This window comes from Chrysochloris asiatica, unplaced genomic scaffold (assembly GCF_000296735.1).
Source record: "Chrysochloris asiatica unplaced genomic scaffold, ChrAsi1.0 scaffold00006, whole genome shotgun sequence".
In the NCBI taxonomy this organism is placed as follows: domain Eukaryota; kingdom Metazoa; phylum Chordata; class Mammalia; order Afrosoricida; family Chrysochloridae; genus Chrysochloris; species Chrysochloris asiatica.
Genome location: NW_006408524.1, coordinates 15,419,337 through 15,435,359, shown reverse-complemented (window position 1 = coordinate 15,435,359; position 16,023 = coordinate 15,419,337). Strand labels below are relative to the sequence as shown.

General features: G+C 40.5%; 1 protein-coding gene across 1 annotated transcript in view; it reads right to left on the bottom strand.

Moving 5' to 3' along the window:
* Nucleotides 1–14,515, bottom strand: part of DPY19L1 (dpy-19-like 1 (C. elegans)) — a 116,065-nt gene extending 101,550 nt beyond the window's left edge. Inside the window, exons 1-6 of the mRNA XM_006832270.1 lie at nt 14,323–14,515; nt 7,290–7,314; nt 6,453–6,540; nt 4,939–5,076; nt 2,201–2,321; nt 1,369–1,462 (exon numbers count right to left, since the gene is read on the bottom strand). Coding sequence (XP_006832333.1) covers nt 1,369–1,462; nt 2,201–2,321; nt 4,939–5,076; nt 6,453–6,540; nt 7,290–7,314; nt 14,323–14,515 — 659 coding nt within the window. The remainder of the gene's footprint in view (nt 1–1,368; nt 1,463–2,200; nt 2,322–4,938; nt 5,077–6,452; nt 6,541–7,289; nt 7,315–14,322) is intronic.
* Between the last annotated feature and the right edge of the window lie 1,508 nt (nt 14,516–16,023).

The window sequence follows — 16,023 nt, the reverse complement described above, 5'->3', positions numbered from 1 at the left end:
TGAAAGACAAAAAGTAACATAAACCCTTAGATAGGGTGCTAATCCTTTTGCTAATACTGTTCAACTGTGAAAGCAATCAGAGTAGATATTAAATATCTGTACAGAATATTCCATCGTTGTTTGGTATTCCTGGGGGACTGGTTCCAGAACTCCAGAGGATACCAAAATTCACAATTGCTCAAGTTTCTTATAAAATGACTGGTAAGTCACATATAACCCACACATGTCCTCCTGTAGTCTTTAAATCACCTCTAAATTACTTTTAATACCTAATGTTGTTGTTGTTAAGTGCCGTCAAGTCGGCACAGTGACCCTGTATAGGGTTTCCGAGCAGTGACTGATGGGTTGGAAATGCCAACCTTGAGGTTCAAAGAACTTTGCGGTCGGTCCAGTGCATTAACTCACAGTGCCACACCAGAATACCTAATACAATACAAATTATATGTAAATATTGCCTTACAGTCCCTCTTAGCCTTTGAAGGCCTGCTTTCATCACTTACTGCTTTTTGGAAACCATGTTTTCACAGAGACAAGGATGCACACCACACAGGTCGTGAATGAATGAGACCCGAGGCGAGGACTGTTCACAAGGAGTGTGGAGGGAGACTGAGGGTCTGTGGAATGACAGGAGGCTACATACAGCAAGGCATGTCTACACATGACTTCATTAACATGGATTTGGTGTAGTGCTTGGAACATGGAAAAAATTTTTTTCTGAATATTTTCAACCCACAGTTGGTTAAATTTGTGGATGAGGAACTCGTGGATACAGGGAGCCAACTACACATGCATTACAACATTTGTAGAGTAGAATGCATTAACACTGTTTTATAATGAATGGTCGGTCCTTTCCTTTACACTTCACATAAACAGAACACATTGCTTTTGTTCAAATAACTCTGATGCTTTAAGATGTATCAAATAGTTCCACCAGGCTCTATGCGAAACTTTCAGTTACTTTAAGTTAGGTAGCCATGCCACTGGACAGCAGGGACCAACCTGTAAGTCATCATCCCAGCTCAGGAGTCAGATGAAGAAGCCCCCAGTTAATTCCAGCCTGCCTACACCTTCAACAGCAGAGATCCATTTTCCACTGTGCCCTATCCAAATTCCTGACTCACAGATCCTGTGAACATAATAAAATCATTGCTGTTTTATATCATTAAAGTTGGGTATTTATCCCACTAACTATTCAAATAAAATTATACAAACAGGCAGTAATCTTACATCTATAAGTAGATATCTTTAAGAATGACAGTTTAAAAAGGGACCAAATAAATGCATGGATGGTTATCTCATTATTTTTACTGTTGTATTATGCCTTATTGCAAACACATGCTAATATTCTCAATGAATCCTTGGTCTTACCTTAGATATGTGCCATATATGAAGAATAATGCCATCATTAGTCCATTTAAAATAAAAATTACAGCGACATAAAAGCAAGCAGGATCTCCTAATCCTTTAAAAATAATCAAAACATTAGTTACCAGCAATAAATTCATTTAGGTGTCTAGCAATTTTCATTAAAATGTGCTCATTTTGAAAAATAGTTCCCATGCGGAAACACAACACTACAGCAGAAGATAGGAAAGAACAGGATAGTAGCTTCTTGGTTTTTAAAACAAGGCTGCAAATTATCTGCCACTTCTGTTGAGATGTGGGATCTACACTCAGGGCCTTTGAGCCTGGCTGGGTTTATGATTGCTTCAACAGGATGTGGCAGATAGGATACGATGGGACTTCCAGGGCTAGGTCCTAAGAGGTCATGCAGTCTCCAGCTTGTTCACAGGAATGCCCTCTCTTGCAGCCCTGAACTGCCATGTGAAAAGTCAGACTACTCTGAGGTACCATGCTAGAAAAAAGTTCACATGTAGGCATCCCACTTGTCAGCAGGGATCAACCTTTAAGTCATCATCCCGGCCCGGGAGTCAGACATGTGAGTGAAGAGGTCCCCAGCTAATGCCAGCCTGACCAGCCCTCAAGTTTGTGAGTGAAGAGGTCCCCAGCTAATGCCAGCCTGACCAGCCCTCAAGCTTTAATAGCAGAGACCCACTCCACTGTGCCCTATCCAAATTCCTGGTCTTGCAGATTCATGAACATAATAAAATCGCTTTTGTTTTATATCATTATACCCAGGCTTTTATCCCCTACCTATGCTGCAGCAGACGAGAGGACAGACTCAAACAGAGAGCCTTACCTTCACAGCTTTCAATGGGACTGAGACCTTCTCCTCTAGTCACTGTCCAACATATCTTGGTTTGAATACCAATCAAGTCCATTATTTTGGTATAAATCCGGTACCAGCTGGCTAAGATTACCTATTCAAAAAATCAAGATATATTAATAAAAGATATTGTTCTCAACAACTTACAGAACTAAAGTATTTTCCTTTCCTGGGTCATACAGTCTTGGTCCCCTTCTTTAAATCTAACATAATGAACCCCAGAATCCTATGTATAGATTCTTCACTGGTCAGTCTTTAACTGGTCATAAATATGGAAAATTTCTCTTTTTAAAAAGCTATGTGACAGGACCATCAAGGGAAAAGAGCATGAGTGGAATGTGAGACCCTATCGAGAGCAGCAGTGACACCAGAGATGGAGGCAGAGATGAGGACATGGAGAGAGGGAAGTGCTGAGGGCTCGGGACTCATGAAAAGAGAGGGACTGAGTGCTGGCAGCCAAGAGGCAGTCTTGCAGAATGTGCCCTTTGATTGTTTAAATTATTATGCTATTGAATGATGATGCACAGAGGAGATTGTAATCATTGCAATGAAACAATGAATGTAAAACCCATGTTGTCCCATGTAAATTATCACTCAATTCACAATAAAAACTTTTATTAAACAAAAAGCTTTGTGACTCTTGGAGTCCTGGTGTGGCATTGTGGGATAAAGCACTGGACCACAAGGTTGGCTTGAACCACAAGGTTGGCAGTTCAAGCTCAACATCCACTCCTTGGAAACCCTATATAAGGTCACTATGAGTCAGAAACAACTCAGCGGCACTTAACAATAACAAGTACAATGTGACTCTTACTAAGGGACATAAAATAAGACTTAAACAAATTGAGAGATACCATGTCTTGAGTCCCGGTATAGCGCTGTAGGTTAATGTGCCAGGCTGTAAAGCCGTTTGAACTGCAAAGTCGGAGGTTCAAGCTCACCAGCCGCTCCTCAGAAACTCAGTACAGGGTCGCTATGAGTCAGGATCAACTCGATGGCACTTAACAATAACAACATGTCTTCTTGAATAGAAGAACAACTAGTAAACCTTTGTCATCAGGTCAATCCGACCCGTAATGACCCCACGTAGTACTCAACAGACTGCTTCATGGGGCTTCCTGCTACGATCTTTATGAAAGCACATCACCACACCTGTCTTCTGTGGAACCACAGGGTTGGCTTGAACTGTCAACCTTTAGGCTACTTACTGTTGTTGCTGTGTCTCACAGCGAACCTATATGACAGAGTAGAACTGCCCCCAACAGGTTCCTGAGCTGTAACCTTTATGGGAGCAAATCGCCAGACCTTTCTGGGCTGCTGGTGGTGGAGTCGGTTCCAACTCATAGCAACCCTGCAAAGGGTTTCCTAGTCTGAAATCTTTACAGGAACAGAAAGCCTCATCTTTCTCCTGTGGAACAGCTGATAGTTTCAAACTGCTAACTCTGAGGTTAGCAGCCCAACTCATATCCACTACGCTACTCCAACTCATAGCGACCCTGCACAGGGTTTCCAAGACCGTAAATCTTCACAGGAGCAGAAAGCCTCATCTTTCTCCAAAGGAATGACTGGTAGTTTCGAACTGCCAACCTTGAGGTTAGCAGCCCAATTCGTAACCACTACGCTACCAGAGGTCCTTCACTATGCTACTAGCCATGAAGAAACCATTTGTACCACCCAGGGGCCTTATATATCGTCTTGAATAAAAGTGAATTCTCCCTCAAATACATTCTGAACATAAAACCATTCATTTAAAAACTTCAAGTGTCTAAAATTTACCTAGAAAAATCAAAAAAAGGAGACAACTGAAGGGAAGTCCTAGTAAATACAAAAACTTCTTATTTATGATAATTCAAAAATGTGGTATTGGCACAAGAGTAGCTAGACAGACCAACGTAAGCATGGTGGAGGTGGTGGCGCATTACCCAGAGCCCTCTTTAGGGCCGAGGTACTCATGCCCGTATATCCAGGACATAGCGCACACAGCTCTTGGCTGAGATGTCTTTGGAGAATGGTGTGACCTCCTCCTACCCAAGGGCAATGTGCAACCAATGACCAACTGACTGGTCCACAGGAAATAACAGAAAGGCTCTGGACCCTCGCCTTACACTGGAGAACTCTTACAATTCAATAGGAGAGGATGGACTCCCAGTGAAAGTGTTAGGTAGACAACAAAAGACCATTTTGTTGGCTGTCAAGTTCATTCCATCCCCTGGTGATGCCATGTGTGGGGCCTTGAACAATGCACAGGCCTGAGTCAGATGCGAGGATGATAAAGGAAGCAGAATATTTGTCTTCCTCCTCGGTTCCTTGCCCGCCTCCATTCCCCTTCATCCAGCCCCAAGGAAGAGTAGCCAGCACTATGAGGAGTCCCAGGCACGGAAGAAACAGTATTTAGAAAATGACCATGTAAAAGTATTGGTGGTCCCCTACTATCAACTCTAAGTGCTCACAATTGTAGACAGTTTTTATATTTCCTAAACCAAGAACCACAGCAATAGTTCCCAAAGAATCAAAGTCTCCCAGAATCAGCATTGATGTTTTTCCTTATTCCTTCGTAAGGAAAGATACACCATTATCCTTAAAAAATAAAAATGCAATAACATTTAATATCTTGAATTATATCTTAGATTTAAAATCAATTTAATGCAAATCAGTGTACAATTAAAAAAAAAAAAAAAAAGCGAAAGCACTCACTTGAAAGAGTAACTTACCTCGGGATACAGATTGAAGCGTTTTAAGGTGTTAATGACAAGAGGGTATTCAGTAAGCCTATCATTCATAATCATCCACACGCCCGTCAAAAATGAGGGTGCTTCCACAATCGTCTTGAAGTAGGAATAATACAGTCCCTGAAATAAGCATATACTCCAGTTACAATCAAAGGTACATAATGACTATGCCTCTTTTCAGCTTAAAAGAAAAAAAACAAAACAACAGAAACTTAAAATATACTGCTTTAGAAAAACAAAGCAACCAAGCAAGTGATACCTATAATTAATTTCACAGGTTTCTGATCACTGATAAAGTCTTAGGTTGCAAAATTATACATATTTGAGTATAACCTTGTCTTAACTGAAACACGTAAGGTTAGAATTACTTCAAAAATAGTTTTAGTACTTATAAGAATAGTAGAAACTCGGCAAGCTTCACCTAAGAGAATTCTATAAGCCATACGAACGTAAGCAGTTAAGAAGAGGCTAGCTATGAGCAGAATGAATAAATGATTTCACATGGACTTAAATTTACCATGAGCGAAACAAATCTCCCAAAGTTAAAAAAAATGCTTCTTTCTGTCTACTTGAACCCCCAAAGCAACACTATCAGCCATTTTTGTCTCCAAACTTACAGGCCAAAATGGGTATTTGTTGGGAAGGCTGCACAGTGCTGAGTTACATAAAATTACAGTGCAGAGCCATCTAATTTTATAAATGACTTGACTTGCTGTCATTTTAGCTCCATTAATATTAGGAATCCTTCCTTTGGAATTAGGGCTCTGGGGTCAGGACTGGGAAACAACGGTGGTGGTCCTGTTTTGTGAGAAAGAGATCACTTTTTACTTATTACTTTGAAAAGGTAGCAGGGGTGGAGTAATACATGGGACACAAATTAATAAAGTACCGGAAACCTTCAGTGAGAGTATAATTGGCTATAAATAAACTCAGGGCACGAACTCCATCTTCCAAACCATTTTACCAGGAGCTGCCCTGTGAGGCATGAAACTGATTTGCCTGCCCAGATATGATCTGAACATGAAAAATAGAAAACAAGCTTTAGAGATACCTAAGAAGGAGCTCTGGTGGCGCAATGGTTACGAAATGGGCTGTTAATCTTATGGTCAGCAGTTCAAAACTACCAGCTGTTCCGCGGGAGAAAGATGAGGCTCTCTGCTCCCACAAAGATTTACAGCCTCGGAAACCTTGTACAGGGTCGCTATGAGTCAGAACCGACTCCACGGCACTTAACAACAACAACAACAAAGCACTTACAGATGAAATGCTACAATGTCTGAGATTTCCTTTAAAAAGTGTTTGTGAAGCCGGGTGCCCATGAAACAAAAATGGCCATGTGTTGTCAACTGTCAAATGATGAAGCCTGGGGATATTTAGCAGGGAATTGTCTACTGACTCTTTCTACTCTGGAATATCTTTGAAATTTTTCACGATAAAAAGATGAAAATATTTAAAATTTCTAAAGTGCCACAATACAATACCACAAGAAAACGAACCATTTCAGTGCGAAAAGCCATCTCCCTTTCCAATGTGGAGAGATGAGAAAAATGACGATCATTTTCAAAGAGGTGTGTTATATGACTCCTGCAAACACAAGAGAATAAAGCGACAGTGTTGAAACGTACAATGAAGTATTATCATTAAAAGAAACTCTACAACAGCAACAATAAAATCATCGACAATTTAGGAGATTTTTAAAGTAAAATTCAAATTCAATGTTATCCATGTGCACTTTCACTATAGGGAAAGCACTGAACTGCTAGTGGTCCAAACTCACCAGCAGTTCTTAGAAACCCTATACAGGGTCACCTATGAACCAACTCAATAAAGCTTAATAAAAATAGCTTATGTTTCTACTAAGATTTCTCTCTGTAAGAAAACACATTCAAATTAGAATTTAAAATTACAGTGAACTGGAATAATGATATTTTAAGTAAAGTACTATAATAAAATTGTATATTAAGCTGTAAATGCCACTGAGCTACCATTTCAGAAATATCTGATTAATGAAATTCGTATTTCTTTCTACCCAGAAGATTAAAAAAATTAATCTGCTTCTCAACATGAAGACTGTATTACTATTAAACGAAGTCGAGTCTTAAATATAGCCGCTTTAATAATGGATTTCTTTTTTATTAAAAAGCTATATTATTCTGACCTGGACTTATCAATTAAACTTATCTTTTTTCAGACTACTGTGTTCAGACTACTGTGTCACATGCGAGATTCGTACATTATCATACTGACATTATTCCTCTAAAAATATAGGAGGTAGTTTGGGCAAGTTATAAACATCTGCATAAAAATTACCATATGAGGAAACACAGTCTTACCAGTGCATCACCGCTGCAAAGGCAGCTGGAAGAAAAAAGAAACTCGTATTACTGTTTTAGCATAAGGGAATGTTTTCACCTCAAAGATAAACATGTCAAAGCTTATGATGTGTAAATGCTGGATTCTTAGGGGACGTGGGAAAGAATACTGACTTCAAAAGCAGTGCCAAGGCTATTTAAAATACTAGTAGCTTGAGTCATAAGAGGATTAGAAGTTTATGTACAATATGCATCCATTCACTCATTTAACAAAAAATATTAGGGCCTACAGGAATCGTCAGATGGAAACTACCCAAAATGCAGCTGAGGCAGAACTAGAACCAACAGGAAAGATAACTTGAAATAAATAAATATGGCGGCACTGGGAAACAGGGTCAGAGTGGAAAACAGAGGGGACTAAGCTTTATTTTATTTTATTTTGACTCCTGGTGTGGTACTGTAGGATCAGCACTGGACTGCAAACCACAGGCCAGCAGTTCAAAACCATCAACGGCTCCTCTGAAACCCTATACAGAGGGCATGTAACACTAACAGCAGTGACTGTTTACTTTCTATACTTCTGTGAGGTCTCAAGCTTTACAGTGAATTGCATTGCTCTTCTTTTTAAAAAAAGCAAAAACAAATTTAAAATGAAGTAAGTAAGGGAGCATGGGAAAAGGAAAGAGAAACATAAACAAGCAAAGACTAAAACCATTCTCCTATGAGAGTCAACATTTGCTTTCAGTCCAACTACAAAGAAGATGTTAAGATGAATGCATAAAGTACTATTCAATCTTATATTGCAATCAGTAATGATTGCAGACTTCTGACTAAGTAGCTGCTAACTACTAACGGAACTGTGAAAATACATTAGGACTGAAACCAAACACTAGCTCATATCTTAACGCCTTCTTCTTAAAAGAAATATTGATAACTTGATAAATTAATATATTTTGTCTAGGCGATACTAGTGGTTAAAAAAGATAGTTTACTCTTTCTAGGTCATTGAGTTGCAAAGATTTAACTCAATTTGTCAAGTAATATTTGTTTTACATAAGGTACTTAAAACCTTTCGGGGGAAATTTAATTTTTTTTTTCTGTTGACAAATCTATCATTCATTTCCTTTTCTGTTTCTCTGCCTGCAAAGTCTCTCCCCAATAGCAACATTTTGCCTTCATTTTTTAATAAATCATTCATCTCTCACTGGAGAGAAATCCCACCTCTACTGTACTACATAACTGTCACACACATACAGAAAAATATGACTGTGACACTTACACTTTGGTAATCCCTTTGAGATTATCACTGGAATTTCATTTATAAATTAACTTGAGAAGATACATGTTTACAACTGGAATTTTCAATCCATAAAAATGGTACACACCTTCTATTCAAATTGTCCTAGAGAAAATTCTTACTGAATTCTGCATAGTTTGTATTTTTTAAGTTTTTACCTGACAGTTTAATCTTTTTTCCTGCTAGTATACATGAAGGGTGGAGTAGGATCAGCACTGGACTGTGAACCGCATGGTCAGCAGTTCAGACCCACCAGCCCCTGCGTGGAAATCCTATACAGGGTTGCTATGATTTGAAACTGACTCAGTAGCGTACAACCACCACCAATATACATGAGATCTTTTTCTACTATGATGTTATTGTTGTTAAGTGTTGTCGAGTCAGCTCTGACCCATAGCAAGCCTGTATAGGATTTCCCAGGAAAGGCTAGTGGTGAGCTTGAACCACCGAACTTGCAGTTCAAACCAACTTTGCAGTCCAGCTCATTAACCCACAGCGCTACACCAGAACTGGATATTGTTACTGCATTTATTTAAAATTATATTGTATAATTTGATTTTGACTTTACTTATTGAACTAGTCTTATAAATTTTTGATTTATCATCTTTAATTCATTTAAAATGTTATTTATAAATGATAATTTTGCTCCCATTTTACTGCCAGTTTGTTATTTTTTTCTCATTTGACAGTAACAATAAATTTCCAGAATACTGCTATATAAATCTGGTAAAAGAGGGCACCCTTGTCTTGTTCTGACTTTTAACACCAATGCATTTATTCAGTTAGCCCCTGACCTTTACAATCCTAGAGTGATAAAGAATAGGATTTCTCAAGGTCATCATCTCTCTACTTCCCAAAATACCCTTCTATACTAGATCTAGTAAGCAAACCTCTGAGTTCCTGGCATGTGAATGATACTCATTTATATATAATCCCCAAGGTCAATTCATAATCTGCCAATATTTTGTGTTTCCTTGTACATTTCAATTCAATCATGAAACAGCTAACATTCAAACACTTATTACATACCAGGCACTTTATAGTAATCCTGGTGTGGCACTGTGAGTTAATGAGCTGGACAACAGTCAGTTTGAACCACAAGGCTGGCAGTTCAAACTTACCAGCAGCTCCTCCAAAACCCTATAAAGGGTTGCTGGGAGACTGAACTGACCAGACAGCACTTAACAACAACAGGCATGTTAAAAAGCTTTAACTGCCCTGAATCAATGAATCCTCTTATCATTCCTTGTGATGCTATTACTCTAAGTGCCAAAGAGTTGGTTCCGACCCACAGCGACCCTGCATAAGGTTTCCAAGGAGCCATCTTGCAGTTCAGCGCATTACCCCACAGCGCCACACCACCATCTCTTGTCATTGTTACTAATATTTCCCCAGCATATAGATGAGAAATCAAAGCACAGAGATTAGTGGTTTGCTCAAGGACACACAGCTAGTTAGCAAGGAAACCAAGGCCGGATACAGAAAGTCTGACCTGAAAGCCATGCAGTGCCCAGCAGTCTCTGCTGAGGATGGAAGGGAGACAAAAAAACCAGGCAACCTTGCCCTAGAATAGTTGTACCCACCTCCCTCTTACTTTAAAAAGAAAATAATAAGGCTATAATGCATCCGTTCATATATGTAATATGTTTTATGCTATTGTTGTTAGTATTGCCGAGGTAGGCCCTGACTCGTGGTGACCCACCATTAACAACAGAGCAAATGCCTTCCCTACGACCACTTAGGAATACAACCACAGTGTCCCATAGGGGTTTCTCTGGATGATTTTCAGAAGCAGGTATCCAGGTCTTTCTTCCTAGGTCTTAACCTAGAAGCTCCACTGAAACGTCTTCAGCAGACAACAGGTGGCTGGGCATTAGGTACAATGACAGACAATCAAACCCAGAACTATATGGAAGGCAAGAATTATGTTATGTGTCATTGGGTCACTTCTGATTAACAGCAACCCTGTACAGGGTTTCCAAGGCTGTCAATCTTTAAAGGGGCACAAAGCCTCATCTTTCTCCCATAGAGAGGCTGATGGGTTTGAACTGCCAACCTTAGCAGTCCAGTATCTATCCTATAGTGGCACCAGAGCTTCCTATGTTGTATGTTCTTCTTGTTGTAAAGTGCCGTCAAGTCCGTTCTGACTCATAATGACCCTGACATAGGGTTTTCGAGGAACAGCTGATGCGTCTGAACTTTCAATCTTGTGGTTCACAATCCAATGCTGATCCTACAGCATCACACTACAAGTCTATTAATTTTAATGAAATTTAGAACTAATTAAAAAATTAGAATAAAATGTCATTTGAAATGACATGTCAGCAAAATACTGCCTTGTGAGCAAATAACTTAAGCATAAAGACATAAAATCACAAAAGCTTCTGAAAGTACTCCTTGACAGTTTTTCCTAAGAAAATAATATTCTAACTGATTATTATTCCAGTGATTACCAACGCTGTCTATAGTCTTTTGTGGGTTAGAATAAAATTGATGATCTTTTTGTTTGTTCGGGGTTTTTTTGTTTTTTGTTTTTTTTGCCACTTTTTGGGATTCTAATGGACTGAAGCAGATTTTTTTTCAAAACATTAAAACTATAAATAGTTAAAAAAAAACAACAAAAAAATTCCTAAGAACGAGATACTCAAGGAAAGGCTTGGTTGGTAATCTTAATTCAAAGGACTGTAATCTTTACGCCTGCGAATTTTAAAAAGCTCTTAATGTTTAGCTGGGGAGTCCTGGTATGGTGCTGTAGGATAAGCACTGGACTGCAAGGGTGCTTGAACCACCGGGTCGGCAGTTCAACTTCACAGTCGGTTCCTTGGAAACCCTATCAAGAGTTGCTATGAGTTGGAACTGAATCGATGGCACTTTAACAACATGTTAACCTGGAAGCCCAAAAATTGACTGTACCCTGAGACTAAATTAGATGCTTGAGAATGTTGCACGACTCCATGGCACATAACAACAACAATAATACAGAAAATGCCTACCAGATTTTTTGCCATATTGTATCTATTTCAGTCATATAGGATTTTAGAGACTTCTTCACTTTAAAGTCTTCTATTATTAAAGCCACTGTATAACTAATTATACAAATTAGAATGTAAATCCCTGAGGGCAGGAGCAGTGGCTTTCTAACTTTATCAGGGCTGTACAGTATGAATTTATTAGCACAAAGCCAAGCATACAGGCGAGATTCAAATGTTTTCTGAATTAATGTATATAACTACTATAATTGAGGGGAAAATGAAATACTACTAAACCATGGCCAAGTGACACACCCAAACAGAATAAAATTTATTGCATATATTACATGCACACTCATATGTGTGCATAATAGTTTTTTTTCTTTGTTTTTGTTTTTCAAAAACAGAGCCCTATTTATTCAGTACAAATTAGATACATTGTTTGCACACACAGTTGCAGAAGACCTACAGGCATCTTCAGCCTCCTGGGCATCTCTGTCCAGTGGACTCTCCCTTCTTTATTACTCCTCCTTCTCTAAGGACCCGATTCCCTCCAAGTCCGCCCACAGCTGTCAGCAGCAGTAAAGAGGGCCGAAGGAAAGGAAATCAAATCCTTGGCCAACCAGCTGATTTCAACTCTTTCTAACCCTATAGGATAGAGTACAACTGTCCCCTGAGGCTTCCAAGGCTGTAAATCTTTCCGAAGCAGAGGGTCACATCTTTCTTCTACATAATGGCTGGTGGGTTCAAACCACCTAGCAGCCGAACACTCAACTACAGCACCAACAAGAACCCTGTGTGGGAGGGAGAAAGAAATAGGAAAGAGAACTCTCCCATAATAAACAGTACTCCCTCTCCTCCCGGCAACCTAAGGCTCAGTCTTCTTCTCCTAGCCTCTCCTAGCCTCATCCTCTCCCTCACACTGTGAATAGGTACAGCCTGCCCCCCAGAGTCTCTCTCTGAAGTCCTCAACCCTCTCCATCAGGAAAAGGGGTAAGTAGGAGCCTGGAATCTACATTTCGGAGAGTCTTCTGTGCTTGTGCTTAAACCTCACCCCACTGTTTTTGTCTCTTTTACTCAACTGTGAGACAGCGTAGGCTCCGTGGAGCCCTGGCACACAAGGTGTTTCTAACCACAGATAAATTCTCCATCCAGCTCCCATTCCCTTTACACATGCACTTAATAAGTGGTGGAGGTGGTGATGGTTATGTGCCGTGGAGTTGGTGCCAACTCACAGCGACCCTGTAGTTGAATTTGCATGGACAAAGCACCTTTCATGTACTCTCTCATTTAATTTTCACAACATTTTACAAACAGAGAATGATGGTCAAAGATGTTTGTCCACAAAGAAACGGAGCTGGTAAGTGGGAAGAAATCCTTGAACCAAGATGTTCTCGTGCCAATTCTGGATCCCTTTCACTGTCCAGAGCTGTGCCCTTTACTTTCACATTTGACGACCTCATCTTGCAACAATATTTATATGGAAAAAATGTATGGTAAGTACAAACTGATTTGCATAATTGAAGCTGAATCCATACTTAGATCACGCTTAAGAGTTTTAGCCTCTCTGAGTCTCAAGTGATGAGATGACATAAAAAGAGGCCAAAGGATCCCCTTGCATGTATCTAGACTAAGTTTTCAAATCAACCCTGACAAGCTCTATATTCAACCCCTTCCTAATATTACCTACCAGCCTTTCCCTATTATCCTCAAGGGTTCCATTTAGAGTCTTTAAAGTTTCTTTCTAAGAGCTGAAGTCATCAGTAAATGGCATCCTATACCTCAACAACCATCCATCTTCGAGCTGGGTAGGTCTGAGCATCTCGTCCCCTAACTGCAGAAACCCCTCTGACTTTCTGCAGTCATACCATGGAGTCCCCACTCTGGCCTGTTGTTGTTGTTAAAAAGAGCCACTGAGTGGGTTCCGACCCATAGTGACCCTGTACAGGGTTTCAGAGGAGCAGCTGGTGAGCTTGAACAGCAGATCTTGCAGTTCAAATGGCTTTGCAGTCTGGCGCATTAACCCACAGCGCCACAACTTTGGCCTAACCACAGTTAATCACCAGGGCACGCCCTTAACTTTAATGACTCTACTCCTTTGCTCCTGTCTGAAAAAAAAAAAAAAAACGAATACACAAAAACCCTGATTTGTCCTTTAAACTCACAGGAATTCAAAGGGGACTTTTCCTGCAACTTATCTTGGCACCCCAGTTAGGACTCCTCTAGCATATACAACAGCTTCCTCTGATGGACTCTAAGCGTCTGGAGGCTGAGCTGGTGTTTCATTCATCTTTACACTTCCTTCCATGGGCACATACCATTCACTGTGTTGAATTATTAAATTACTATTATATCAGGCACCAACCTGGCCTTCTGACTTAGTCAAAATCCATATATTAGCCAGAACCCCACCCCTGCACTTTTAGTGGTGACATGTCTCAACACTAACAACACAGGCGTCACGAGGCAACTGTGAACATTACCAAGGCCTCCTCCCCACCTCCTAAGATTCTGAGTTAAGAGGTCTAGGAATGGGGTTTGTAAAGCTCCCAAGTTGATTCTGTGTAAAACAGGGTTGAAAGGACTTCCGGCGCTTCCCTGACCGGGCAGCATAGGTGCGCGGGCTCCGGGGAAGGTGTGGGTGGTATCGCACAGAGGAGGCCCCCGCCTGGTAGACAGATAGCCTTTGGGCAAACGTAAGACTTTAGCCTTCAACATTGTGAACTTGCTTTTTTGAAGGATCAAGCTGCTGGGGAGTTGTGGGCATTTTGAGCTTCCGCCCGCCTACACTCAGCTCCTGCTCCGGGACTGCGCCCGACCACTGTGGAGCTTGGAGCACGGTGCTTGAGCGGACTCCTTCGGAGGGCGGGCGTGCCCAGAAAGCCAGCGAAGCCACAGGAACTGGCACGGTCCTTTGTGTGTGTGTGTGTTGTTTTTTTTTTGGGGGGGGTACTCATTGCCACGGGAAGCGTTGTCGGCATGGATGCAGGGTGGGTCGGATGCCCACGGTGCGGGGAGACAGAGAGAGGCATTTTTTTATGTCTGCAGACAGGAACACCATCTTTCTGCAGCCACTAACCCCACCCTCCACCCCCTTTGCCTAGGCTAGGCCTCTGCCCAACCTCTGAGGCTCAGGCCCGCCCATCAAGGCACAAGCCAGCACAAGCTGAGACGCCTTGAGGTGGTTTTTACTACCAGCAACAAGGCAGTCCTGCTGTGGCTCTGCGGGTTAAGGCACCAGACTGCAGAACCTTTTGAACTGCAAAGTTGGTGGTTCGAGCCCACCAGCTGCTTCTTAGAAACCCTATACAGGGTCTTTTGTGTGTGTGTGTGTGTGTGTGTGTGAGAGAGAGAGAGAGAGAGAGAGAATGAGTGACTAGAGATTGCCTTATTTAATCTTGTTGTTTTTTCTGATGCTGAATTTTTTTATTTATGTCTTGCTTTGTTTTTCTCTCATTATCACTATTGTTTTTGATTTTGACTAGAGACTGCCTTATTCAATCTTGTTGTTTTTTTCTGGTGCTGAATTCTTCTTTTTTCTTTTTTTTGTCTTGCTTTGTTTTTCTCTCATTATCGCTTTTGTTTATTTTGATTTTGGTTTTCTTTTCTACCCGACTGGTGTTGTCTTACTGTCACAAAGCCTCCCTTCTGCTATCAGAGGACTCTTTGTCTCCCTACAGTACATGTAGAGTCAGCAACTGCTGCCAAATACCCAAGCTGCAATAACATTTTATAAAACACCAAAACCCAGGCAAGAACCAATACCAGCTGCCATATACCAAGGAAACAGGCAACACCTGTGAAAGTTACTCTGAATTAAGCAATAAGAAGAGGGGAAAGGGAAGACCACATCCTGACTACATCTTCCTGGAAGGAATCAGAAAACATAAAAAAATACCAAAATACATACTCAATTAAGTATTAGGGCCACATATTAACATTAAACATGTCCAAGAAGCAAAAGCAGATGACCATATCAGCACATGTCCAAAAAATAGATAAAATATCTGAGACAAGTGATCCAGAAGCAGATATGGCCTCCATGCTGGAAGAAGGGCAGGCCTTGGAAATGCCTGAGAGAGAATTCAGAAAAATGATTATAAAATATTTCAAAACACTCTACAATGATGTTGAGAAAAATAAGGAAGAAGTCAGGAAAGTGCTACAGGAACAATCAAACAAGACAGATACAGCATTAGTAACAATCCAAAACCTACAGAAAGAGGTCCAAACGATCAATAACAAAATATCAGAAATAGGAACCACTCTGAAAGGGCAGAGGAGTAGAGCAGATGAAATGGAAGGAAGAATCAGTGAGCTGGAAGACAAGTCTCTCAACACCACTAAGATAGAAGAACAAACACAAAAAAGGGTAAAAAATTCGGAGGAAGTCTAAGATTCATGTTGGACAACATGAAGAGGAATAACCTAAGAATTACAGGCATTCCAGAACAAGAAGAATCACACAAGTCCACAGAGGAAATAGTCG